The sequence below is a fragment of the Balaenoptera borealis genome, assembly GCF_965194805.1.
Source record: "Balaenoptera borealis genome assembly, chromosome: 21".
In the NCBI taxonomy this organism is placed as follows: Eukaryota; Metazoa; Chordata; class Mammalia; order Artiodactyla; family Balaenopteridae; genus Balaenoptera; species Balaenoptera borealis.
In genome coordinates this window covers 4,284,318-4,310,449 of record NC_138880.1, presented here as the reverse complement: position 1 = coordinate 4,310,449, position 26,132 = coordinate 4,284,318, and the positions used below count along the sequence as shown (strand labels likewise).

The window sequence follows — 26,132 nt, the reverse complement described above, 5'->3', positions numbered from 1 at the left end:
GGGGATATATGTATATGTATAGCTGATCACTTTTTTATACAGCAGAAACTAACACACCATAGTAAAGCAATTATACTCCAATAAAGATGTTAAAAAAAAAGAAGATTCTGTAGAAATATATTTAATTGCATGGAAAGGTGTTCTTACTGTACTAAGTGAATAAAATAAATTATAAATTAAAGAAAAGTTATTAGTTTCTCTTTAAGGATTCGGTGTGCATTTCCTTAATAGTGGTTTTCCTCTGGTGCTTTTAAAATGTGGACTGACATACGCATTTGCATTCATACAGTACCACACAGAGCACTCGTGCTGCATCAAGTTAGGTACAGCTGTCCTGGCATTTCTTTGGTAAAAGGCCTTTCCTTGACCTTTTCATCTTTTCGCCCTAGAATTTCTAAATGGCTGCTCTGGGCTCCCAATTTTGGAATCAAGAGCGTGTGTGGGCAGAGGGCGCGGGGTGGTGATTTGGGGTAACGGGGAGGGGTCAGGGAGGGAGGCCGGCCCACGCGCACCTCTGCTCCCCAGTGCCCGGGGGTGGGGGGATGGGGGCTTCCAGCTTCCTTTGACTTCACCTGTGACCAGGGACAAGCCGCCTCTCAGCATGGGGCTTAGAAGATTTCACAGGCATCCCCCTCGCTCCTCAGGATATCAAGGCCACCAAGGAGGGCGGCCTCCAGGACCCAGGCTGCCGGCGGAATCCCCGATGTCGGAGCCAAAGGCTCGCCAAGATCTTCCAACCCTCCTCCTGCAGAGGAGAAACTGAGGTACAGCGTGGGGAGGGGGCGTGACTTGGAGGGGTCAGGAGAGAAGGCCAGGTCTCCCGAGACGTGCTGGGCCCGGGCTCTGGGACCCTGGAACCCACGGAGGGGTGCGAGGCCTGAGGCAAGCAGCACGGTGGGCCCAGCGATCGCAGCCTGAGGTCGCACCTCAAACAGAACGGCGCGGGCTGCAAGAAAGGCCAAAGGTGCCATCAACCAAGAGCCCCGCATCCCATGGGGCCCCGAGGGTAAGTACGGCGGGGGAGGGCAGGAGGGAGGGAAAGGGCCGCGGGGAGGGGGCAGACGATGCGGCCGTGCCTAGGCCATCCGGAGCCGAGTCCAGAGCGGGACAGGCCGTGTGGCCTCTTCCTAGCGGTGACCACCAGGATCCGCGCTGGGACAAGCGACACTGAGCCTCAGCAGGCAGGGACGAGGCTCCTCTGGTCCCGCTGCCCCTTCACGGCTGTAGCTTCAGCCTCGTCCAGCCTCTGGCCGTGAATGCTTGTTGAGTGAATGAGCGAGACCCATTTCCATATCCACAGTCACACACAGCCTCAAAGTGACCATCACGTCGTGTGACCGCAGGCAGGCCCCCAGAGCCTCACCGCCCTGGGCCCGGCCCCTCATGTCTGCGAGGAGCTGCTCTGCAAGGCCCCGCCACCTGGATACGCCCACAGCCCGTGATGTACAAGTTAAAAATCTCAGCTACTAAGACCAAACACACTTTAAATGTAGACCTCTCCAGAAATATGCATATATCATCACGTTGGACCTTTGATTGTGGGTTTGGCTTTGTTCTAATCGAGCAGAAGGTGAAGGCCCTCTGGGTGGACGGGCCGCCTGGACGAGAGTAGAGGGTAAGGCTGTGAAGGTGGAGGTGTGTGGGGGGCCATCCCCCCAAAGGCAGCTCAGGAGGAAGGAAGCAAGAAGCTGGGTAGGAGGGAGGAAAGAAAATGAACAAGGAGGAAAAGCAAATGAGGAAGAGCAGAGCGGGAAAGGCTGAGCAGGGCAGAGAGGTTTCTAGGGCCAGAGGATGGACCAGGTTCCGCGTGATTCATTGCAGGGCTGACCGAGCACGTGGGCCACGCAGCCCTGTGCAGAGAAGACACCGCGGGGCAGGGGCACCTGAGTACCAGCCAAGGCCACCAGGAGAGACCACGCGGCCCCGGGGAGAAGTGGAAAGGGGTTTGCATTAGCCTATAACGAATCATTTCCCCGTGATGGAAAACCTGCAGCCTTCACAAAGAAAACGGCAATTCCATGTGTAGTGATGAGTGCACAGCACCCCTCCGAAGAGGGAGCCAGGGATACAGAGAAGAGGAAGAACAGCGTTGCTGGTGGGCTTGCATCTGGGGAGTGAAACCGGAGAGCTACACGCATGCTCTAAACAGAAGGTGTCTGGAAAGATCCAGGGAGATCTTAACGAGGCTGCCCCTGGGGGAGGGAACGGAGGAGACGGGAGGAGAGAGGAATTAACTGTTCATTGCAAACATACACTTCTATGTGGTTTTACTTCTCTAACGCGTGTGTGTCTTACTTTACTTACTACTAATTACTAGTTAATTGCTCCCAGAAGCATCACTTTTCGTCTCCTCTTTGGTTGTTCTCTCCCGGACGGTTTCAGTTACCTCTTTGCAGGGCCCCGATAAAGGACTCATGTCTGAGCTGGCATAAGCCTAGATAAGACGGTTCTGGTTCTCTCCCTTGTGTTCCCTTCTTGTGGGCACTGTCAGCAGCTTTTCAGCTCTTCTCCCATCAGTGGTTTGAGCCGGCTGTGCCAGGTGTTGACCCCCCCCGACCCCCGTCCTGCTGGCACATGGGCCTTTGAGACCCCCCAGACCTGCAGTCACGGCTCTCTCAGAAGACGTACAAAGAAAAAAATTGGTCCCTAGCTCCCCTTTGTTGGGTCTTTCCCTTCTCTTCTTTTAAAAATTGTTGTAACATATATATAACATAAAGTTTAGCATTTTAAGCATTTTTAAATGTACCATAGCATTAAGTCTATCCACATTGTTGTGAAACCATCACCATCATTCCCCTCCAGAACTTTTTCATCTTCCCAAACTCTGAACCCATCAAACACTCCCCATCCCTCCCCACTCCCAGCCCCTGGTAACCACCATTCTACCTTCTCTCTACGAACTTAACTCCTCCAGGTACTTCATTTAAGTAGTATCATTAGTGTTTGTCCTTTCGTGTCTGGCTTATTTCACTTAGCATAATGTCTTCAAGTGTCATCCACATTGTATGATAGCATGCGTCAGAATTTCCCTCCTTTCTAAGACTGAATAATATTCCATTGTATGTATAGTTCACATTTTGTTTATCTATTCATCCAGCAGTGGACACTTGGGTGGCTTCCACTTTGGGGCTATAATGCATAATGCAGCTGTGAACATGGGTGTACAACTATCTCCTGTTTTGTTTTGTTTTGAAATCAAATGTAATGAGGGATAATTTATATACAACAAAATTTACCCATTTTACGTGTGCAGTTTGATTAGTGTTGACTAGATATAGGACATGTCCATCACCTCAAAAGTCCACTGTGCCTTTTCACAGTCAATCCCTCTCCCCACCCCTAGGCCACAACTGATCTGCTTTCTGTCACTAGAGATTAGTTTTGCCTTTTCTAGAATTTTATATAAATGGAATGATAGAGAAAGTACTCTTTTGAATCTGACTTCTGGTCCTCGGAATAGTGTTTGTTTTTTTTTTAATAAATTTTATTTATGTATTTATTTTTGGCTGTGTTGGGTCTTCGTTGCTGCGCACAGGCTTTCTCTAGTTACAGTGAGCGGGGGCTACTCTTCGTCGCAGTGCGTGGGCTTCTCACTGCGGTGGCTTCTCTTGTTGCGGAGCACGGGCTCTAGGCACAAGGGCTTCAGTAGTTGTGGCTCGCAGGCTCTAGAGCACAGGCTCCGTAGTTGTGGTGCATGGGCTTAGTTGCTCAGCAGCATGTGAGATCTTCCTGGACCAGGGCTTGAACCCATGTCCCCTGCATTGGCAGGTGGATTCTTAACCACTGTGCCACCAGGGAAGTCCCAGCATAGTGTTTTTGAGATTCGTCTCTGCTGTTATATATCTGTAGTTTTTCCTTTATCGCAGAATACGTTAGTCAATCGGGTGGATAGACCACATTTGTTCATCCATTCAGCACTGGGTTCTTTCCAGGGTCGGGCATTTGTGAAACAAGCTGCTATGAGTATTTTCAGATCAGTCTTTGGGAAGATGTATGCTTCCATTGCTTTTGGGTAAAAACCAGGGAGTGGACGTGCAGTGAAGTATGTGGTCAGTTTATGTTTGACTTTATAAGAAACTGCCGAACTTTTGCAAAGTGGTGGTATCATGCACATTCCCACCAGTGCTATGTGAAAGTTCAGAGCGCTCCACATCCTTATCCACAGGTCATAAGGTCAGCCTTTTCCTTCCTAGTCGTGTGAAGTGATGTCTCATTGTGGTCTTAATTTACATTTTCTTGATGACTAACAATGTGAACATCTTTTCACACACTTATTGGTCGGTCATTCATACGTCATCTTGGGTGAGGTGTCTGGTTTTTTTTATTTGGATTGTTTATATCATTGAGTTGTAAGCACTCTTTATATATTTTGGGTGCAAGTCCTTTGTCAGATATACGTATTGCAAATATGTATAGCTCCCAGACTGTGGCCAAACTTTTCATCTTTTAATGGTGTCTTTTGAAGAGAAAATTTTTATTTTGATAAAATCCAGTTTGTCAATTGTTTCATTGTATGGTTCATGTATTTGATGTCCTCTGGATTCTTTTATATTTGGTTTCTTTTGCTCACTGTTATTCCTTAGATTCATTCATCGTGTGTACTCTAGTTCCTTCACTGTTACTGGTGTATGGAATTCCCTTGCATGTACAGACTGCACATTTATCCATTTTATTGGTGATGACGTGTGGGTTGCCTTCAGCCATTATAAATTTCACTGCTATGAACACACTTATACCCATATGCTGGGACATATGTGCACGTATTTCTCTAGGTTTGTAACAGAGTAGAATTGCTGGGTGAGTGATCGGACATGTATAACATCAACTGTACCAGATAATACCAGGCAGTTTCCAGAAGGAGGTGAACTAATTTACACTTCCGCCAGCAGTTTATAAGAGTTCCATTTGCTTCACATTCTCACCAATGTGAGAATGGTTTATATTTTTTATCCTTCTCAATTTTACTAATCTGCTGGGTACACAATGGCCGTTCATTTTTCACAATTTCTTTTTGAATATTTGTATTTCAATTAAGCCATAAATTTCTCTCTAAATATTTCTTTGGTTGCATCTCATGATTTTTAAAACCATTTTTATCAGGAAAAATTTTAATGTATTCAAAATTGGAGAAAATAGTATAATGAACTCTCCTGTTCTCATTAGGCACTTTCAACAATTATCAGCTCATTGCTAATATTATGTGATTTACACCAGTGCTGGGTTATTTTGAAGCAAGTCCCATTCACACATATCCTTTCATCTATATATGTATTTTGGCATTTAACTCTAAAAGAAAATGATTTTTTAAAAAAGAAACACAATATCATTATATTACACTTAAGGTGTAATATAACACACTTTATAACAAACCTCCGATAAGATCAAATATACAGTGTTCAAATTTCCCTGTATCATAAACATTTCTAAGTTAATTTCCTAGACTCAGGATTCAAACAAGCTCCCCACGTTGCATTTCATTCGTGTCTCTTAAATCTCTTAATTTGTAAGTTCCCATCACACTGCTGCTCTTCCCCCACCTCCTATCTTTAATTATTCTTTGCAATTCACCTGTTGAGGAAATTGAGTCATTTATCCCATAAAGTTTCTCATATTCTAGATTTTGTTGACTGCGTCCCTGTGGTGGTGTTTAGCATGTTCCACTGTCTCTTGTATTTCCTGTAAACGGATAGATTGAGGCTGATTCCAAATCAGGTTGATTTTCTGGCAAGAATATTTTCATAGATGGTGTGAAAAGCACATGTGTCCTGGATGTCTCTCTTATTGTGATGCTAGCAGCATTTGATGATCTTCGTTTAGATCCACTATTTCATATGGGTTGCAAATAATTTCAGCTCAAAATATTTTCTAATTTTTATTTTTCTTTGGACCATGAATTATCTCAAAGTGTATTTCTTAATTTCTACACATATGGAGATTTTCTAGTTATCTTTTTGTTACAGATTTCTAGCATTATCACAGAGTAGTCAGAAGACTTACTCTGTGTGATTTCAGTCCTTTAGTGTTTGTTGAAGCATGCTTAATTGCTTAGTATACAGTCAATTTTTAAAGACAATGCATATTCTGCTATTTTTGCATGCTGTATTTTATTTTAATTAATTAATTAATTAATTAATTATTTTTGGCTGCGTTGTGTCTTTGTTGCTGCGTGCAAGCTTTCTCTAGTTGTGGCGAGCGGGGACTACTCTTTGTTGCGGTGCGCAGGCTTCTCATTGTGGTGGCTTCTCTTGTTGCGAAGCACGGGCTCTAGGCACGCAGGCTTCAGTAGCTGTGGCACATGGGCTCCGTAGTTGTGGCTCGTGGGCTCTAGAGCGCAGGCTCAGTAGTTGTGGCGCATGGGCTTAGTTGCTCCGCAGCATGTGGGATCTTCCCGGACCAGGGCTTGAACCCATGTCCCCTGCATTGGCAGGAGGATTCTTAACCACTGTGCCACCAGGGAAGCCCTGCATGCTATATTTTATATGTGTTCATTAGGACAGTTTTGTTACTCTTGTGCAATGACTTGTTACTCTTATATCATGACTGATAGAACTAGCCTGCTTAGTCATTTTTTTTTTTACTTAGAAAAGTCATTAAAATCTCCCACCCTTTTCTTCCACGTGTGTGTAATCATTTAGATTTACCCACGTATTTTCCCAAATATTGGTTTAACGTTAGAAAAGCAATCAACATTTTGGCCACGTTGACAGATTACAGGAGAAAAAAATTGAACCATTTCTCGATAGATGCAGAAAAAGCATTTGATAATATTCAACATACATTTATGATAAAATCCCTTAAAAAACTACGGACTGAATGAATCTTCTTTCATCTGATTAAGGGTATGCCTGCTCTTACCACTGCTATTCAACATTGTGCTGAAGGTCGAACACAGTGCTGTAAGGCCTGAAAAAGGAAAAAGGTATAAAAATTGGAAATAAGAAATAAAACTCTCATTTTTAGAGATGATATGACATATAGGTAAATAGTCCAAGAATCTGTAGATAAATTATGAGAATTACTAAGTGATTTTTGAAAGGTTACTGGATACAAGGGCAAAATACAAAAATCACTGAAATTTCTGTATACCAAAAATAAACAGAAAATAAAAATTTAAAAAGATATTTTAATAGTTTCAAAGATATTAAATATCCAAGAATAAAATAACAAAGCACAGAATCTCTATGCAAAAAATCAATAAATTTTCAGTAGAAATTAAAGAAGTCAAACAAATGCATCATGTTAAATGAATGGGAGAGTCAATACTGTTGTCAATTTTTGTCAAATTGATTTTAAGGATCAATGCAATCACAATAAAACGTCATTAGGACTTTTAAAGGAATCTGATAAGTTAATTCTAAAAATATATGGGCAGGAATTCCCTAGCAGTCCAGTGGCTAGGACTCCATGCTTCCACTGCACGGGTCACAGGTTTGATCCCTGGCTGGGGAACTAAAGTCCTGCAAGCTATGCTGCACGGCCAAAAAAATAAAAAATTAAAAAATATATATGTGGGCAGACAAAAGGCCTAGATGGGTCAATCATTCCTGAAGAAGAAAAACAACTTAGGAGGACTTGCTTTACTTAATATCAAGACTTATCATAAGGCTACAATAATGAAGCCAGGAAGGATATACAGATCAGTGGAACAGAATAAATAGTCCACACATAGATCTATGCATATGTGGACACTTGATTTAGAGAGGTGGCGAAAGATAGAGTGATGTTAAAACTGTATATCCATATGGGAAGAAAATGAAACTGGTCCCCTACCTTATGCTTTGAACAGTAATCAATTCCAGATATATTAAAAAATTAACTATGTAAGCAAAACAATGAAGCTTTTGGAAATTACTGTACAGAGAATACTAGTATAACTTCAGGGTAGGAAAAGATTTCTGAACACAGGCAGAAAAAGCACTACCCATAAAGGAAGAACTCTGTTCATCAAAAGACACAGTTAAGAAAGTGAAAGGGCAATGAGACTAGAAATCAACTACAAGAAAAAACTGCAAAAAGCACAAACATGTGGAGGCAAAACAAAATGCTACTAAACAACCGAATGGATCACTGAAGAAATCAGAGAGGGAATTTTAAAAATACCTGGAGACAAATGAAAACGAAAACACAAAAATCCAAAATCTACGGCAAGCAGCAAAAGCAGTTTTAAGAGGGAAGTTTGCAGCAATACAAGCTTACCTCAGGAAACAAGAAAAATCTCAAATAAACAACCTAACCCTACACCTAAAGCAACTAGAGAAAGAAGGACAAACAAAACCCAAAGTTAGTAGAAGGAAAGAAATCATAAAGGTAAGGGCAGAAATAAATGAAACAGAGACAAAAAAAAAAAAAAAAAAAGGAAAGAAAGAAAGAAAAGATCAGTGAAACTAAAAGCTCATTCTTTGAAAAGATAAAGCAAATTGATAAACATTTAGCCAGACTCATCAAGAAAAAATGGGAGAGGATCCAAATCAATAAAATCAGAAATGAAAAAGAAGTTACAACCAACACCACAGAAATACAAAGGATCATAGGAGACTACTATGAGCAATTATACGCCAATAAAATGGACAACCTAGAAGAAATGGACAACTTCTTAGAAACGTACAATATCCCAAGACTGAACCAGGAAGAAAAAGAAAATACAAAAAGACCAATTACCAGTAATGAAATTGAATCAGTAATTTAAAAATTCCCAATAAACAAAGACCAGGACCAGACAGTGAATTCTATCAAACATTTGGAGAAGAGTTAAAGCCTATCCTTCTCAAACTAGTCCAAAAAATTGCAGAGAAAGGAACACTTCAGAACTCATTCTATGAGGCCAGCATCACCCTGATACCAAAACCAGACAAAGATATGATTAAAAAAAAGAAAAGTACAGGCCAATATCACTGATGAACACAGATGCAAAAATCCTCAACATAATACTAGCAAGCCAAATCCAACCATACCATTAAAAGGATCATACATCATGATCAAGATTTATCCCAGGGATGCAAGGATTTTTCAATATCCACAATTCAATCAATTTGATACACTACATTAACAAATTGAAGAATAAAAACCATATATGATCATCTCAATAACTGCAGTAAAAGTTTTTGATAAAATTCATGATAAAAACTCTCCAGAAAGTGGGCATAGAGGGAACCTATCTCAACATAATAAAGGCCATATATGACAAACCCACAGCTAACATCATACTCAACAGTGAAAAGCTGAAAGCATTCCAAGATCAGGAAAAAGACAAGGGTACCCACTCACCACTTTTATTCAACATAGTGTTGGAAGTCCTAGCCAAAGCAGTCAGACAAGAAAAAGAAATAAAAGAATCCAAATTGGAAAAGAAGAAGTAAATTTGTCATTGTTTGCAGATGACATGATACTATACACAGAAAATCCTAAAGAGACCACCAGACAACTACTAGAGCTCATCAATGAATTTGGTAATGTTGCAGGATACAAAATCAATATACAGAAATCTGTTGCATTTCTATACACTAACAACAAACTATCAGAAAGATAAATTAAGGAAAAAAATCCCATTTACAATCACATCAAAAAGAATAAAATACCAGGACTTCCCTGGCGGTCCAGTGATTAAGAATCCGCCTTCCAATGCAGGGGATGTGGGTTCGATCCCTGGTCAGGAAGCTAAGATCCCACATGCCACGGGGCAAATAAGCCCATACACCACAACTAGAGAGCCCGTGCACCACAACTAGAGAGAAGCAAGCGCACCACAGTGAAGAGCCCACACACTGCAGTGAAAGAGCCCACATGCTGCAACTAAGACCCAACACAGCCAAAAATTAAATAAGTAAATAAATATTTTTTTTAAAAAAAATACCTGAGAGCCCCCAAAGAAATAATTAAGATAGGCTGTAGTGGCTGGTTGGGACCTGTTTTCTTTGTTTTCCTTTGTAATTTTAATAGAATTTCTTCCTCAGCCTCTACAGTTGTTCTCACTATATTCCGTATTATTCAGTTTTCAGATTCAAGACTTTCTTTCCATCAAGAACCCTTTGGGGACGTCAAGTTAGGGGTCCTAGTCAATTCTAGTTTTTTTCCTTAAACAGGAGCTAGACAAACTTTAAAAAAATTGTGTAATTATTCCATTTTGCAAGAGGTCCTTGCCTCTAGCAAAGCCTTTGCCACTGTCTCCTATTCAACATATAACTGTCTTCACTTTCTCTGGAAAACTATGATCAAATTCAGTCATTTTGAATGATTTTCTAACCTTCTTTTAAAAAGAAAATGAAATCAACCAATTTTATTCAATGTAATACATCAATTAAACAATTAGAGCTGTTTGTACATGGGGCAGAGCCTCAGTCCTAGGAAAGAGGTTTTGTGTATGTTTTTCTTTGTTCACAAGAGACTTTGAACTTAGGATAAGAGTTGAAGGGTTTTAAATGACATTTTCAAAAACAGAAGATTCTGAGGCTCAAAAAGCTCTTTAAGGCCAATGTAAATAACTTGAAAGGTGATCTGAATGGCTGGTCTCCCAGCATTAACCGGATGTCAGTTTCTCAATGCATATTTATAGACAGCCCGGTGAGTCCGGGCACTGTAGCTCTCTAATGCAGGCAAAGGTGATTTGTTTATCTCAGTTCACCTGCTTGCCTTTGCTTTCTCCTCTTTGTGTGCGCATAAACTAAAAACAGTTAAAAATGAACACATCACCCCAGAGAACGCTTAACTTTTTTTTGAATGTTGCTTAAATGTGGCTTTCAGAAATGTCTGTTAGTATACAGTTAAATGTTAGAATATTTTTTCTTGCTAACAAGAATGTATCTCTCACCTTCAAAAAGAGTATTCACAACAGTCACGGGAAAACAATTCCTTATGACTATGTCTGTCTACTGTTTCAAAAGAACTCAAAAAACCAAAGTCCATCAGACTCCATGGCTGTCCTTATTTCAGGCAAAAATTACACCTGCCACCTTTTTGAGGTTTATGTAATCTGTATACCAATATTTAGGCTACTTAATACAGCAAGGAATTGCAGATAAGCCCAATTTGTAAAGCTGTCATTCTGGAAAGAAAATCCATGGGTCTGTGCTGCATTATATAACCACACCAACTTAGATAACAAACCCAACCTGCCCCTTAACAGAAATATATAAACGAACAAGTTGGGTTTTGTTGTGGGGATTTTCAGCTTTTAATTGGATGACCATGCTCAAGAATTCCAGACATTTGACAACACAAATAAATGTCACTCTTCATGGTTTTGAGTTCATTTATAGAATATGTCACTTGAATTTTTAGATTTCTTTTAAGTTACATTAATAATATGGAGCTCCCTCCCACCCACCATTTGCCGTAATTCTGCTTACTTTGTTCCGTCAACAAGGACAGTCATTTTTTCTCTTTTCACTATGCTTTTCCATCATCATCACTGACCCATTATCTTGTACATTACGAAAAGACGAGAGGAAGGGCGAAAACCACACACTGCGCAGGGTGTCCCAGGGAGAACCTAACACAGTAATTCTCACATAAAGAGCTAGAGCTGTCAACCTGACACTTGGTGTTCAGGGAATACACACGGTTCTCACCACACTACAGAGGAAGTTGGCACCACCTGAGATGCTCAGAGAGGCCGTATAGGAAAATGATTCCTGGAACCCTAGTAACTGAAGGCATGGCAGTAGATTCGAAAAACGGTAGACCAAGGCTCTCAGCAGTACACACGTTAGTCAAATGTGCTGCCGTTTCCCCCAACACATACCTTCTGAGAGTGAAAAGGCCGGATGGTAGATGGTAAAGGAGACCGTTGGCTACACATGGCATTCCTCAAGTTACAGTTTACACGTAATACATCGTGAGGGTTGTTAGAACTCCAGTGAAATCTATAGTATATTCTTTGGTCACATTACCTCCTTGTAGAAAAATCAGAATTGTTGTTATGCTGAACTCACTTAAAGCAGGTAGTTTGCAGTAGCAAAGGCAGTATGTCTTTGGGACAATTCACTGGTAACTGCATAGAGCAGTGGCAGTCTTGGGCTCAAACTGTGACTATGAAGCAAGCCATCAAGGGAGACAAGCCATTTATTTTCTGGAGATGACATGACTCTATGGCCTAAAACTTCAATGGCACGAAGTTTAGAACAAACGTCTGCTACGGACACTGTTCACACCACTTCCTAAATTCCTAACTCAGCGGCAAGGAACAGCAGATCAAGTCAGGAGGGCATGAAAACCTGTGTCTGCCTCACCCCTCTATCCCAGGAAGCTGTTAGCTTCCCAAAGCTAAATCTAATTCTGGAATCTGCCTTATATCCAAAATTCTTAATGATGAGAGGCGAGCACATTAACTCAGAACACATCAGAAAAGATCATCAGTATTTAGGGCCCGGATTTCTGGCAAACCTTCCTAGATTCCATAATCAGGTCAACTGAAATGAGAAAAAACACTGCTTTGTTCCAAGTGGGAGCTACTTGTTACTGCAACTGTATTTCCTTTTTTTGGTTGGATGAATTACAAACCCTTTAGAAGGTTTTCAAATGGGTTTCCCTAAAAAATCCAAAGTGAGGTTATAAGACCATTTTCTTTGGAAAAGGGAAAACCATCTATATTCTTGCCACTGAAGCACATTATATGAGTGAAAACTGAAATTTCAAAGCAAAGGTCATAAACTTATACTTGCTACATAAAGAGGAACATGAAAAGGCTTATATTTCTAAGTCTCTGTGTGTAGAAAAAGAATCAGAATTTGAAACACTTGGGAGAAAAATTCCACATGCAAGACAGACATCCAAAATGGCTCAACATAATTTATTTTTTTTTTTATGTTAAAATGTACAGAGTTCTTTTGAAAGTACTTGCTAGAAAGGGGAAAAAAAAGTGATATTACATACAGGAGAGGAAGGAGACCAGCTGGCCCAGGAGCGCGTGACATGGAGAAGTACAAAGGCATCTAGGCACCCCTTCCCCTTAGCTTACGAGTCACCATGAACAAAGTACAAAGAGGTTACAAAACAGGAAAAGCAAATATAAACAGACAGGAATAGACTTAGCTTCATTTGTACATGCGGCTTTTAGAGGCATCTGGAGCTCTATTCACACACTCTAGAGATCTCTTTAAAGAGAATTTTTATCTTTCTTAAAATAGTTTTTAATATTCTACAACAAAGATAAAAAATTTTAAAGATGGAATGAAATGAAAAAGCTCTTATTTTAAAAGGCATCAAAGTCACTAACAGTGAGTTTTTAAATTTCTTTTTTTAGAAGATTACCCAAGTTATCTTGCTAAAAATACATTTTTTTAAACAGAAGTGAAAAAATGACAGGTACCAATATTACTGTGTTGGATAATTTCTTTTATAATATAGAAAAAAACATTTTCTCTACAATAGTTCTAAAGTCACAAAAAGGCTTGTGGAAAAGGGAGCTGCCTGATTGAAATTTTTTTTTTTTTTTTTTTAAAGAAACAAAACCAAACACAACCGCAAACCAACAGAAACTGAATTCACGGCCCTCATTTCAACAGCTTCTCCTTCTGCCTTGACCCACCCTCCTCCCAATACACCTCCCTCCCTCCCGACCCACCCCGTCCCCACCCCAACCAGGAAGCAATGACAGCTCCGAAGAGTAGGCAGAGGGCAGCACAGTGCACGTTCTACACAGACGACTGGGAACTGCAACAGTATATACAGAGAAACTGGGTCCTACACAGCCTTGCACATGCTCAGAATCGACAGCGGTAAGATGTGGAATTCTGCCTTTTTCTACCTAACACGTTTAATTGAGAAAGTCAATTAAAGTGTATAAAAAAACCCAACAAACCTGTGCATTTGAAAAAATTTAATGCCTAATTCGTACTTCAAAAATTTATCTATATAAAATGTACAAATAAAGGAGAGAATTTAATGCTTACAGGTATTTCTTTAAGCAGTACTTCCCCCTTTTGGATATTTGACTGCACATACCAAGTGGTATAATAGTGTCCATCTTCTAATGATGGAACGTATATATGTGTATATATATATATATACACACACATATATATATATATTTTTTTTACCTATCCCTGGAGCAAGTAACAAGAAGAGAATGGGCGAACTGGCTGCACAAGAGAAAAGAGAATGAAGCTGGGAGCAACACAGGAGCCTGCTAAAACCCTGCTGTCCAGATTTGCCCTACTATGCTGGTGGTTGGTTTAATCCCTCTTCTCTTCAGCCACTCACAGGAGAGGGGCTGGCGCACTCTGATTCACAGGGGAGGAACTCAGGATCTCAAAAGACAAAGGAAAACTAGAGGTATGTATCACTGAAGTAGCTATAAAACTCACACCACGATCTCCCTCACGACACACATTCTGCGTCATCTCTTCCAACACAAAGTAAACAGTGTCAAAGGTTAGTCAGCTATTTCTCAAATCACTGACATGCACAGTCATCCACCAACCCTTTACATGAGAATATAAGAGGCTAATCACTGGGGACTGTTTCAGTTTAATCAGAGTCAAAGGCTCAAGAATCAAGACCCTTGGCATCTCAAAGTACATACCAAAAACAAGAGGCTGCGTGGAATATGTGCGTATGGCTGATTCACCAGGTGGTAAAAAACGGGAGGTTAATTGCCTCTTTTTGATTGTTAACTGACCATCTATTCCTCCAAGGCTGGATTAGGATTGCAAACAGCTTTCCTCTGAGATTCCGCTGTTAACTGAGACTTACAGTATTTTTGTGTCTCTGAGTGCTGAGTGGGAGTAGTTTAAAAAAAAATTATATTACACTTGATTTAAGAAAAACAAACATTTCAATGATGTTCATCTATAAAGAAACATTCTTGGGGAACGGTTTCAAGAGGTGTGTGTGTGTGCGTGCATGTGTGTGTGTAGGGAGTGGAGGGGATTTTAAGAGGAGAAGCATTTTCCTGCCTCACTTTATTAATAATAATAATAATATTAACAATAATAATAAGTTTAAGGAGCTTGGGTTGTTCTCCATGTCCCCGTCCGAGTCTCCCATAAGTGCCTCCTGCTGGAATGAAGTAGGGAATGAAAGGCTGGGTGTGGAGGAAAGGGTCTGGCTAACCCTCGAGATGTATATATAACATTTAAAAATGACAACATTGGGAGCTGCAAACACTGAGGGGAAACATACATCTTAAAATAAAATAAAGATAATTCACTCTTACACAAAGTCTGTCCATGTGGTGTGTAAAGAAAGTAAGGCTCTTTTTAATTATGAAAAGATTTTTGTGCATGTTTCCCCATCCCCAAATCCATTTTTAGATGAGTTCTATTGTAAAACGTTCAAGATTGTGAAGAAAACCAAAACCCAGAACAAAATGAACCCCCCAAAAAAGAGAAGAAAGACCAGGTTTTCTAAAAAATAAAATAAACCAAAGAAAAATTCCTCTAAATCTACAGCAATATTTTAACTGGAAAAAAGGTCCATTTTTCTCTGGTTTGTCAGTATAAAAGGTTCCTTTATTTATATATATTTAAGTTTTCAACTGCAAGTCCGTCTTGCTCATCTCCTCATGTAAGGTCCGTTGAGCGACTGCTTGGGCACGCCAGCAGCGTTCATGTAGCTGTGGTGGGAGGGGCCCGTGTACATCATGTTTCCGTGAGGGTTCGGCTGCATAGGCTGCTGGGTGTAGGCCTGGCCCCCCATCACCCCCATCTGCATCTGCATAGGATACTGTGCTGTCTGGTTCATGTAGGCAGGGTTACTATGGTAACTGCTGTTCATCATGGGCTGCGTCATCCGATAGCTGTTCATGGCGTTCAAGGTGTTCATATTCATGGAATTGACATTATAGGCGGGGGTTGGCATCAAATTAACCCCCATGTTCATGCCACGCTGAACAGCCAACGCACGAGGGCCAGCCTGCATGGCGACCGCAGGCGGGCTGCGGCCATACAGCTGCTGCTGGTGAGCTGCCGCGGAGGGCAAGGGCGCGGACTTGGAGCGGATGGAGATGTGCCCCTTGACTGGCATCTGCCCTTGCAGCCTCTGAGTGTGGGGAATGCCAATGTTGGTGGCAGACATGTTGCACTGCAGCAGAGGGGACGTGAGGTTCATGGTAGTGGAGGCCAAGTTCGGGGGCGGCGTCATGGTGGCTTGTGCTTGAGGGGTCCCAGCCAAGGGGTGCGACGGAGCCAGCTGAGCCAGTCCCGTGTTGGACAGAGAAACACTGGTTGCATAGGAAGTCACAGCAGGAGAATGGCTATAAGGCATGGCATGAGGGTCCATAATGGTGTTGGTCAGCTGCTGCAACTTGGCTAGACTGAAGGTGGCTGACGGCTGGGAGTAGCTGCCGGCCCCGAAGTCCCCGGGGATCCGCTCGTAGATGCTGATGTTCCCCGTGGTTCCAGATTCTGGGATCTCCATGATCATGGGCGCTGGGGTGAAACTGCTGTTCATGCTGCACTGGGACAGCGGGGGCTGCTGCTGCTGCGGGGGCGGGGCCGGGGGCTGGGGCTGCGAGGGGGGCGGCGGCGGCTGCGGGGCCGGCGGCGGCGGCGGCGGTGGCGGGGCCGGCGGCGGGGCGGGCGGCGCTTGCGGGGGCGGCTGGGGCGGCGGCGGCTGCTGGGTGCTGGGAGGCCGCTCCACGGCGCAGCTCTGAGGGGACTTGATGCTGCAGGGGGCGGCGGCGGCGGCGGGCGGGACGCTGCTCTGCGGCATCAGGCCGCAGCTGCCGCCCACGCCGGCCATCTGCTGGGTGACCACGCAGCTGCTCTGGGTGAGGCTGTTGGAGGACGACAGGCCGCCGTAGGAGCAGCTGCTCTGGGAGGAGCTGTTCCCGCAGATGCTGCCGCCCATCGTGGAGTCGTAACTGCTGGGGTTCTCGTAGTTCTCCGTGGTGCTCTCGATGCTGCCCAGGTCGCTGAAGCCGCTGTCCACCACCTGCTGGGAGTGGTCCGATACGGAAGGCACATCCATCATGGGGCTGGTCTCCATGTTCTGCATAGACGGCGCGGACAGGGATCCTTGCTCCGGGCTGATCTGGGTGTAGCCCCCTTCGAGGGCAGGCACGCTGGGACTGCCGACCGAGCGCACCGACTGGCTGGGGTGGGACTGGACAGAAGACAGCGGGCTGTTGTGCTCCGAGGCGTGGCAGTCCTCCACCAGGGGCAGCTGCGGGTCCTCGTCGGCCTGGGTGTAGCTCTGCAGGGTCTGGCAGGCCGCCAGGGTTTCCTCGCAGTCCTGGTAGGCGCCCTCGTGCTCACTGCTCTCCTCCTGAGTCAGAGACTGCACGGCCTGCACGGTCTCCAGATCCAGGTCACTGTGAGGGATCTCCGCCTCCTCTTTCAGCTGCAGCAGCTCTTCTTTAGAGTGGGAGTCCTCCTCGTGGTCGTCCTCAGAGCCCGGCATGTGCTCCGAGACCACGGACGCGTCGTGGGAAGTCTGCTCCTCTTCGGAATCCGGCTCTGTCTCCTCCTTGTCCTTTGCGTGCTCCCGACTGCTGTGCACATCAGGATCTAAAAAAGACTCCTGGCCACCGCGCTCCTCCTTGCTGTCGCCCCCAGCCGGCTGCTCCTCCGGCCCCTTCTTCTCTGTGGGCTCCAGGTGGCCGTCGTCCTCGTCGTCCGCGTCATGGTCTTCGCTCTGGTGGGCCTCCGCAGCGGCGTCCTCCTCCTCCTCCTCCTCCTCCTCCTCGCGGGCACGTTGTGCCAGCTCCTGTGGCCCCTCCTCCGACGGCCGCTGCCCCGCAGGGACGCGGGGCTCCTCCTCCTCCTCCCCCTCCTCGCCCACCTCGGGCTCCTTGGCTCCGGTCTCGGGGCTGCAACTGTCCGCCGGAGAGGCCGCCCTGACGTCACTGCTGGTGGTGTCCTCTTCCTCCTCCCCCTCCTCCCCCTCCTCCGCTTCCAGGGGCAGCTCCTCCCCTTCCTTCCTTTCCTCCCTTAAAGGCAAGTCTTCTCGTGATTCAACAGCTTCCTGGTTCTCTTGAACTTGGGGTTCACGTCCAGGCTCAGGAAGGGGGACAACGGGCTCAACAACGCATTCTCGAGTAGAAACAGCCACCAGCTCCCGATTCAGCTTAAGTCCCGGCTTGCGACCAGGTCTTTTCTTCCAGTGGACTGGTTTGCGGCTCTTGCCCTTGGGCCATCCCTTCTTCTTTTTCATGGGCGTGGACGTATCTGGCTCAAGTGGAGAATCCTTCACATCACATTTTCTCAAAAGAGATACTGGCTTTAGGATAGGAGTGTCTGCACAGGAGGGATAAAAAATAAAAACAGATTACAGGATCTTGTATTTTTTAGTGCCTCTTTCTGAGACCACACGTACAACAGAAATGATTTTAATAATCATCCTGAACTCCTGACTGTCTTCATTTTCCAGTTAAGAATCTAAAGGAGACACCCATTTCATGCTATCCTCTGAAGTCACACAGTGAACTGGCGGAGCAACGAGAGGACCCTGGTCCACCCACTAGGTTAAAGTTTATCATCACCAACCACATAGCTTTGGAGAGTTACTCTTAGTATTCAGTTTCACCATCTTTAAAATGGAAATAAGCTTTATAAGGATGCAAATACTAAGTAGTTCCTACAGCTACTTTAGACAAGCTGTCTTTATTGTGTAAATTACACATCAGCTCATTTCCCCTTCTTTCCCCCAACCCCTGTTTGCAATTTATATTATTGCTCTGGTGTTCTTAGTTTCTACAAAATCATTACTTCAGGTAATATCGAGCCAATTACTCCAGGCCATGTTTGAGCAACCCTACACCAACAGTTCCCAGCCAATGTTGTGTTTGTATAGGAAGAGCTGCAAGGCATGTAGTCCCGGACAAATACTGACCTGAAGCAAAAGTTAATGTACCAATGACAATGGTTTATTAGAAATAAATTTGATTATTAACATTATTTTCTCCCCAATGATTTTTCCTATTTCTAAAAACTATAAATAGGCACAGCATAAAATTTACCATTTTAACATTTTTAGGTGTACAGTTTGGTGTGGTATTAAGTACATCCACATTTCCCATTAATTTTTAAAGAGAAGACCAGCAAATCCTATTTTTCAATAGGATTGAGGGGGAGGGGCACTGGTGGGACTGAAAAGGTACAGTTAGCAGTAACAACCTGAAAATAAACAAAGGAAATGTCTACATTAGAGAAAAATTTGGCCAACAGGAACTTATAGGATACTATTTTAATCTATGATGATCCAAGATAGAATTTTACTAAAGTGCCACATTTTACAAAATAAATTTTTAGCTTCCTAGTTATACATCTCAAAATATAACATAATACAATTGTGGAAAATCATGCACGATAAAGCAAAAAACTTAGTCATCTTATTACTATATTAAAAGTATTTATTATACAAAAATACGAGACTGAAGAAAATGCAAGTTGTCTACTAGATTTGAAATTGAGTGAATTTATTTTTAAAAGGAGAATAAAAGCCCAACTGGTTAGTACATAAAAGCTATAGATTTATGTACCAAGTGTGGACAACAAGATTCCTTCAAATTCGCCCAGCAAAGCAAAGCAGCTCCATCTGACCCCAGCAAGGCAAGCCCTGCAGACAGAAGCAGCACTACACACGGGCAGAAACTTTAGGCTAGACGTGAACAACTAGTTTGGGACCCAAGTCATATATACACCCATTTTTTTCATCTCTACAAAGGAAATGACAAGTCTAATCAGTGGATTTTTAGTTATGTCATAAAGTTTAACTTATTTTGAGGTACTGTTACCATTTTTATTAGAAATTTACTACTTGTTGAGTAAGACATATTAGAGATATGATTCAGGAACAGATCTGAAGCAAGTCCAATTTACATGAATCTGACCTTATTTGAGAACCACGTCTAAGCACTTAGTCATTTAACAATATTTACTGAGTGCCTATTTTAAGCACTCAGCATACACAATTAGCAAAACAGGCCAGGTCTATAGATTGCACATTCCAGTAAAGGGTTATTAATTAAATATCTTCCTGATGCTAAGTCTAATCTACCCAATGACTAAAGATTCAGATAATGGCCGAGAAAGGAGTAGGCAAAAAGAACCATTTCCTAACAGCAAGATATTTTCTGCAGAGGCAAAAGTAGGTCTTGAGTCGAAGGGGGAACTACGAAAAAGCACGTTTATCAAAGGACAGAAAACTAAGTGAGAAAATGAGCATGAGTACACTTGATACAACTCTTCAGAGGCTGCAAGTCATTCTGCACTTGCCCAGTGGCTCGTGTCTGCCTTTCAGCCCTCTCTGTTGGAGGTCTGCCACTATCACTGCTGTATCTTTCACAACAAGAAAACCACAGTAAGCAACAGCTCTGCGAAACATACCGTCAGCATCGTCTGAATCTTCATCTTCGTCTCCGTCTTTAGACTTCCTCTTAGAAGCAGGTCGACACCTGAGAATGTCCTGTGAGGACAAGTGACGGAAGTACCCTTGAGAGAAGAGCTCGTTCTCATCCTCTTCCTCTTCCTCCTGGTCAATCTCAAACGTGGGTTCTAATCTGGGCATCGGCCTCTCGGAGTCAGAGTCTTCAAAAGGCTCGTCTAAGACCTCCGTGGTCTCAGAAATGGTTTCTGTGACCACACTGCTATTGTGGTGTTTGCGTTTTCGGACTCGCCTTCTTCGGTGAAGAATTGGTTTCTATTTAAAAGAGAAAGGAGCATTTTATTTACAGCAATGAATGCTATCATTTCCATTAGTAACATGATTAATAGTTTTTAAACCTGCTAGAATTAGCACATACAAAAGGAGTAGGCCGTTTGCCAAAAGACATTTTGAATATTATTTCAAAATACTATAGTAAAAGAAAAAAAAATACTATAGTAAGATACTATACATACATAAAGTGTCACAGATACAAAGTATCACTGAATACAACTTTGTAAAAGAATAGACAGGCACACCTAGAGAGCAGATATTATCATTCCCTTACTAACAGTTCAGTTAAATTTAGCACCCTAGGGAAGCTGCCTATTTCAGAAATGACACAGTGGCTAGTCCCTTAACTTCTCTTTTCCTCAAAAGAAAAAGAGAAATAAAACACTCCTCGTCTCACAGTTCCACTGTGCAGTCAGCAGAACCATGAGGAAGGCTGCACACCATTTTCATAGGCTATCCACAAAGAGGTACAGTGGAGCCTGGGAATCGGTACAGGTCTCCTTGGTGTCCGTGAGCATTCAGAAGTAAAATAACTCTGTTATTGGGACCTGGTACATTAGGCAGAATTTTGTACTAGGGTTGATCTAACACCTTGAATCACATGAAAGATGTCACAAAATAATACTGTATCACCAAAACTGATCTAATTCAATCCCCTCGTTCTAGAGAGGCCAGAGAAGTTACAGGACTTGCTTTAAGGTCATATCCAGTCAGTACAGAAATGGCTGTAAAACAGTTTCTGACTCCTAGTCAAGTGAATCTCTTCAAAAATTTCAAAAGCATCCTGTACATGATCTCACTGCCTGTTACAATATTCTCTTTTTACACAGGGAAATAGCACACTTTTATTTTATAAAAAGGCAATATAAGCCTAGGATGGCAAAGATATATTCTTCATGATCACGTAACGAACAGCAGGTTAATCATCTTTTCTCCACTTCAAATTTACTAGTTTTCTAGTTGAGAACACAATTTTCAAACTAGGTTAAACATGGACTTGCGGGCTTCCCTGGTGGCTCAGCGGTTGAGAATCTGCCTGCCAATGCAGGGGACACGGGTTCGAGCCCTGGTCTGGGAAGATCCCACATGCCGCGGAGCAACTGGGCCCGTTAGCCACAATTATTGAGCCTGCGCGTCTGGAGCCTGTGCTCCGCAACAAGAGAGGCCGCGCGAAAGTGAGAGGCCCGCACACCGCGATGAAGAGTGGCCCCCGCTCGCCGCAACTAGAGAAAGCCCTCGCACAGAAACGAAGACCCAACACAGTCAAAAATAAATAAACAAATAAATTAAAACAAAACAAAACAAAACAAAACGTGGACTTGCTCCGAGGAGAAATGGCTGATCCTAGGACTGGGGCATGAAATATACAAGATGAACCTGGAACATTTTGTAGAACCAGAATGTAACGAAGTGCTCAAAACAAACCAAAAAAACTTCACAATGTTGAGGGTATGTATGTTGAAGAGACACAGGAGCAAAACTGAAAGAGTTCCTCATGGCCAAGGCTGGAACAATCTGAGCAACAAATTAATAAGGTGGTAGAACTGGATTATAACTCGAAGTATAAAGTAAATATCTATGAGTCCATACTGATATAAATAAATGCTTGAATCAAGAAATAGACGGGGAAAAATGGATAAATCTCCCAAGCAGAATTCCAAATAATTAACACAATATTCTGCTCTTAGGGAGTAGAGCATAACTCCCTGTATCTTAAGTGTGGGCTGTAGGCAGTAACTTCCTTCCAAAGAATATAGTATGGAAAAGAGTTTGAAAAAAGGAGTAACTTTACAGTAGAGAAACCTGACAAACCTGATACCTGGAGCCAGACGACTGGGGTTAACGTGAACGTGAACAGTGAGAAGTCACACTGACAGCAAATACCCTTGTATTTCGTAATCGGTACAGACTCACGGCAGATGCCCTTATATGACGTGATGAGAATGGCACTTTACCTCTGGGGCCTTCTTCCGCAAAACACATCACCCCATTTTACTATCATAAGGGGCATTCTACAAAATCTAGCCAGTACTCCTCAAACCTGGCAAGGCCTTCAAAAACAAGTAGTCTGAGAAACTGTCACCAACAAGGGGGCCTAAAGAGACATGACAACTAAACGTAAGGTGGTGTGCTGGGGCAGGAGAAGACATTAGGGAAAACAGAGGAAAGCTGAATGAAGTTTGGACTCTAGCTAAAAATGCATCAGTACTGGTTCACTATTTGTGACAAATGTACCATACCAAGGTAAAAGGTTAATAATAGGGGAAACTGGGTGTGGGGAATATAGGAACTCTTTGTACTTTCTTTGCAATAAATTTGTAAATCTAAAACTGTTCTAAAATGGAAAGCTCATTCTTTAATAAACAGCCCTATCTTTTTTCTTTAAGGTTCTGCTAAGGAAAAGAATGATTTTATTGCTCTGGATGAAAGCTGTCACCTCACTAGCACAGAATGGCTCATCCAGAGAGCTGACACACTTCAGTCTGGCTGGTCTGCAGCAATGTTTAAAGTTCACTCCACAGCCTGGGAGATTTCTGGTATACAGATTAACAGAATTCATTGTCATCATCATACAGCGTTTACTAACGATCTGGCTATCGTTCAACCTTCGCAAGATGATGAAATATAGTTTACAAAATACTTTTAAAACAAAGTTAAGTCAAACCACTGGAGGGGTGGAGAGGAGAGCGAGAAGGGAGGACAGAGGACAGGGGAGACAGTACCACCTGGGGTGAGAAGAATGGCTTCACTCTGAGCATCGCAACACAGGGCACCGTTACGCCCACTTTCCATCGAACTGTGTAGTGGTTTCCTCTCCTTTTCTAATAGAAACATTTCTAATCTGTACGTTGTGTTTGTTTGTGTTTGGCCACACTACGTGGCATGCGGGATCTTAGTTCCCCAACCATGGATCAAACCCCGTGCCCCCTGCGGTGGAAGTGCAGCGTCTTAACCACTGGACCACCAGGGAAGTCCCTGTATGTTTTTTTTAAATCCCTGAAAAGTCATACTTTGAAATCAAACCAGCAAGCTGAAAACAGTTTGTCAGCCCTTAAATAAGTTTATGACTTGTAAGTGAACTCCCATGAACCAAAGAAGTCATGTGCACATTTCAAATGTTCCCTGGGAACATCATATGCTACAACATACTGAGGCTTGAAGCTGAAAGGCTAACACACTATGGATTAACTCCAGGACAGCACAGAGACGGGCCCCACCTTCCGCTTCAGCGTGGGCTTGGTGAGGACTGGGGGCGAGCTGGACCGCGGGCTCTCGGGCTCCCCCTCCTCCTCACTGCTCTCGCTGCAGCCCCGCAGGAGGGTCCTGTCCCCATCGCTGTAGCGACCTTCACTGTAGCGACGGGGCAGCCTGTCGTGGCTTTCTGGCAGTCCACACTTCAGAGGCTCGGGACTTTTCTTGAGCGGTCCTCGCCAGAGCTCAAGCACCTCACTCGGTCTTCTTTTGGGACCGTCTGGCTTCCCGTCCTGGCTCGGCTGCTCCTGCGAGGCTGCCGACTGCTCCTGGCTTTCCGTGTACTGTTCTTGGCAGGTTTCTGATTTTTCCTCACGGTCTCCATACTGCTCCGGAGGAGCTGATGTCTCTTCCAAAAGCAGTTTCGAATCCTCATCAGCAAAGCGCTCCTGGGCTTTTCTGGTCTTCCTCCTCCAGCGGCCTCTCCGAGATGGCTGATTATTGGCAGGAAGACTGTCACGGGGAAGGACCTGTTTGTTCAAACGCGTAGAACTGGCTGGCGCCGTAACTTCTGGTTTCTTTTCACTTTCTACTAAAGAATAAGAATCTTGTTCTTTGTTCTCACGAGATGCAGACTTCCCCACCTGATTTTAGAAAATAAAACCATGCTGGTTAATTTTCAGTCTTATTTAGTTGTATCTCCTATTCTGACCTTTTAAATACTGAGATAAAAAAAGAAAACAGAGCTTTAAAGAGAAAGTTATTAATTATTTAATGGCTAACATAAATCTCTCTTATGTGTTAGGCACTGTTTTAAATGCTATATGGGTATAATTCACACCAATTACGTGAAATATTATTATATCCCCATTTTACAAATGAGGTAACTGAGGCACAAAAAATGTAAGTAACTTGCCCCGGGTCATGCAATGGCAAATGAAGAAGCTGGGATATAAACCCAGACAGTCTGACCCAAGAGCCAGTGCTCTTAACTGCTATACAATACCATATTCAATAAACAAAGTGAATATTATTATTCTTACAATCCAGTAAATGTTAAATGAGATAGTTTATGAAATTTCTCAGAAACAGAAATTTATAAACAGAGGAGACAGACTCTGGGGCATGGGCAAGAGAAAGAGGATGCTCAAAAAATGAAAGAAAATTTCTGTAATTATTTTGACTTATTTTATTCTGAATATTTCATTTTATTTTGAAAATTACACTATAAACGGGCATGAAACTTTATGTTTATCAAAGGAGGACATAGATTTTTAAAGGGTGAAAGCACTGCTTTAAAAAAAAGAACAGAGACAAGTACACATCACATGAAGAAAAATATTGAAAATGATGTAGTACAGTCCCTCATTAACCCTTTAATGGCTAGAGACACTGAACTATTTGGTGCTCTATTAGAAAACATGCATCTGTTTATTTCCTTAATGTTTTAAGGAAAATGTATCTTCATTTTATTTTAAACAATGGTCAGATTTAGATTCAATTCAGATTGCTCAATTTCTATACAGCTTCAAATTTAGCTGCTTATTGGCACTCTGATAAGAAATATTTACTCATAAGTAACATATTATAACAAATTTGAAGGTTTCCTAATGATACAAGGCTTAAAAATATAGAAAGAAGTAAACAAAACCCAGTCTTCCTGAAATTTCTATCACTGAAATAAACTCAGAAATTCTAATGTGAATTCATGGTGTTCGTTTAAGATACCATTATAGGTACATCACAAACACTCATGAAAACCAAACTATGCTCTTCTATCATCAACAACAGGGACCATTCGTGCCCTTACGCTCGGCTCTGATTCTCTTTCCTGGCTCTGAGGCTCTTCCTGTTCTCCTTCCTCCTCCTCCTCCTCCTCCTCCTCCTCCTCCTCCTCCTCCTCCTCTTCCTCCTCCTCCTCCTCCTCCGAGACGACGGAATTGGAGACTATGACAGGAGTCCAGCGCAAACACTCTGGATCTACATCCACAGGCCGCAGATTCAGCTGAAGCTTTGCCATGTGATCTTGGATAAGTTTTTCCCGGCGGATAATCACAAATCTGAAACCAGAGAAAAGTTTATAGCAATCAACGATGCACAAGGAGTACCACACAATGAATATGGAGCTACACCCTCAGAAAGCCCTGGAGATAAATGCTTCACAAAAAGCCTGCCTGGGAAGACACCACCACTGAGATGGTTCAGAATATGAACTGGACAAAGACTTCACACGCAACTAGAGCAAGGGATGAGGTTGTTTCAGCCACTTCCCATCTCACACTTCCCACCTCTGAAACTTCTGCGACTCTCCTGTCCTCTATCTTTTACTCTCCATCTTTCTAGCC

The 26,132-nt window shown here is 43.0% G+C and overlaps 1 protein-coding gene across 1 annotated transcript in view; it reads right to left on the bottom strand.

The window, feature by feature from the left end:
- Nucleotides 1-12,763: 12,763 nt before the first annotated feature.
- The window catches only part of KAT6A (lysine acetyltransferase 6A), a 109,794-nt gene continuing 96,425 nt past the window's right edge, over nucleotides 12,764-26,132 (bottom strand). Inside the window, exons 14-17 of the mRNA XM_082374698.1 lie at nucleotides 25,598-25,847; nucleotides 23,814-24,431; nucleotides 20,265-20,577; nucleotides 12,764-18,173 (exon numbers count right to left, since the gene is read on the bottom strand). Coding sequence (XP_082230824.1) covers nucleotides 15,490-18,173; nucleotides 20,265-20,577; nucleotides 23,814-24,431; nucleotides 25,598-25,847 — 3,865 coding nt within the window. The 3' untranslated portion in view covers nucleotides 12,764-15,489. The remainder of the gene's footprint in view (nucleotides 18,174-20,264; nucleotides 20,578-23,813; nucleotides 24,432-25,597; nucleotides 25,848-26,132) is intronic.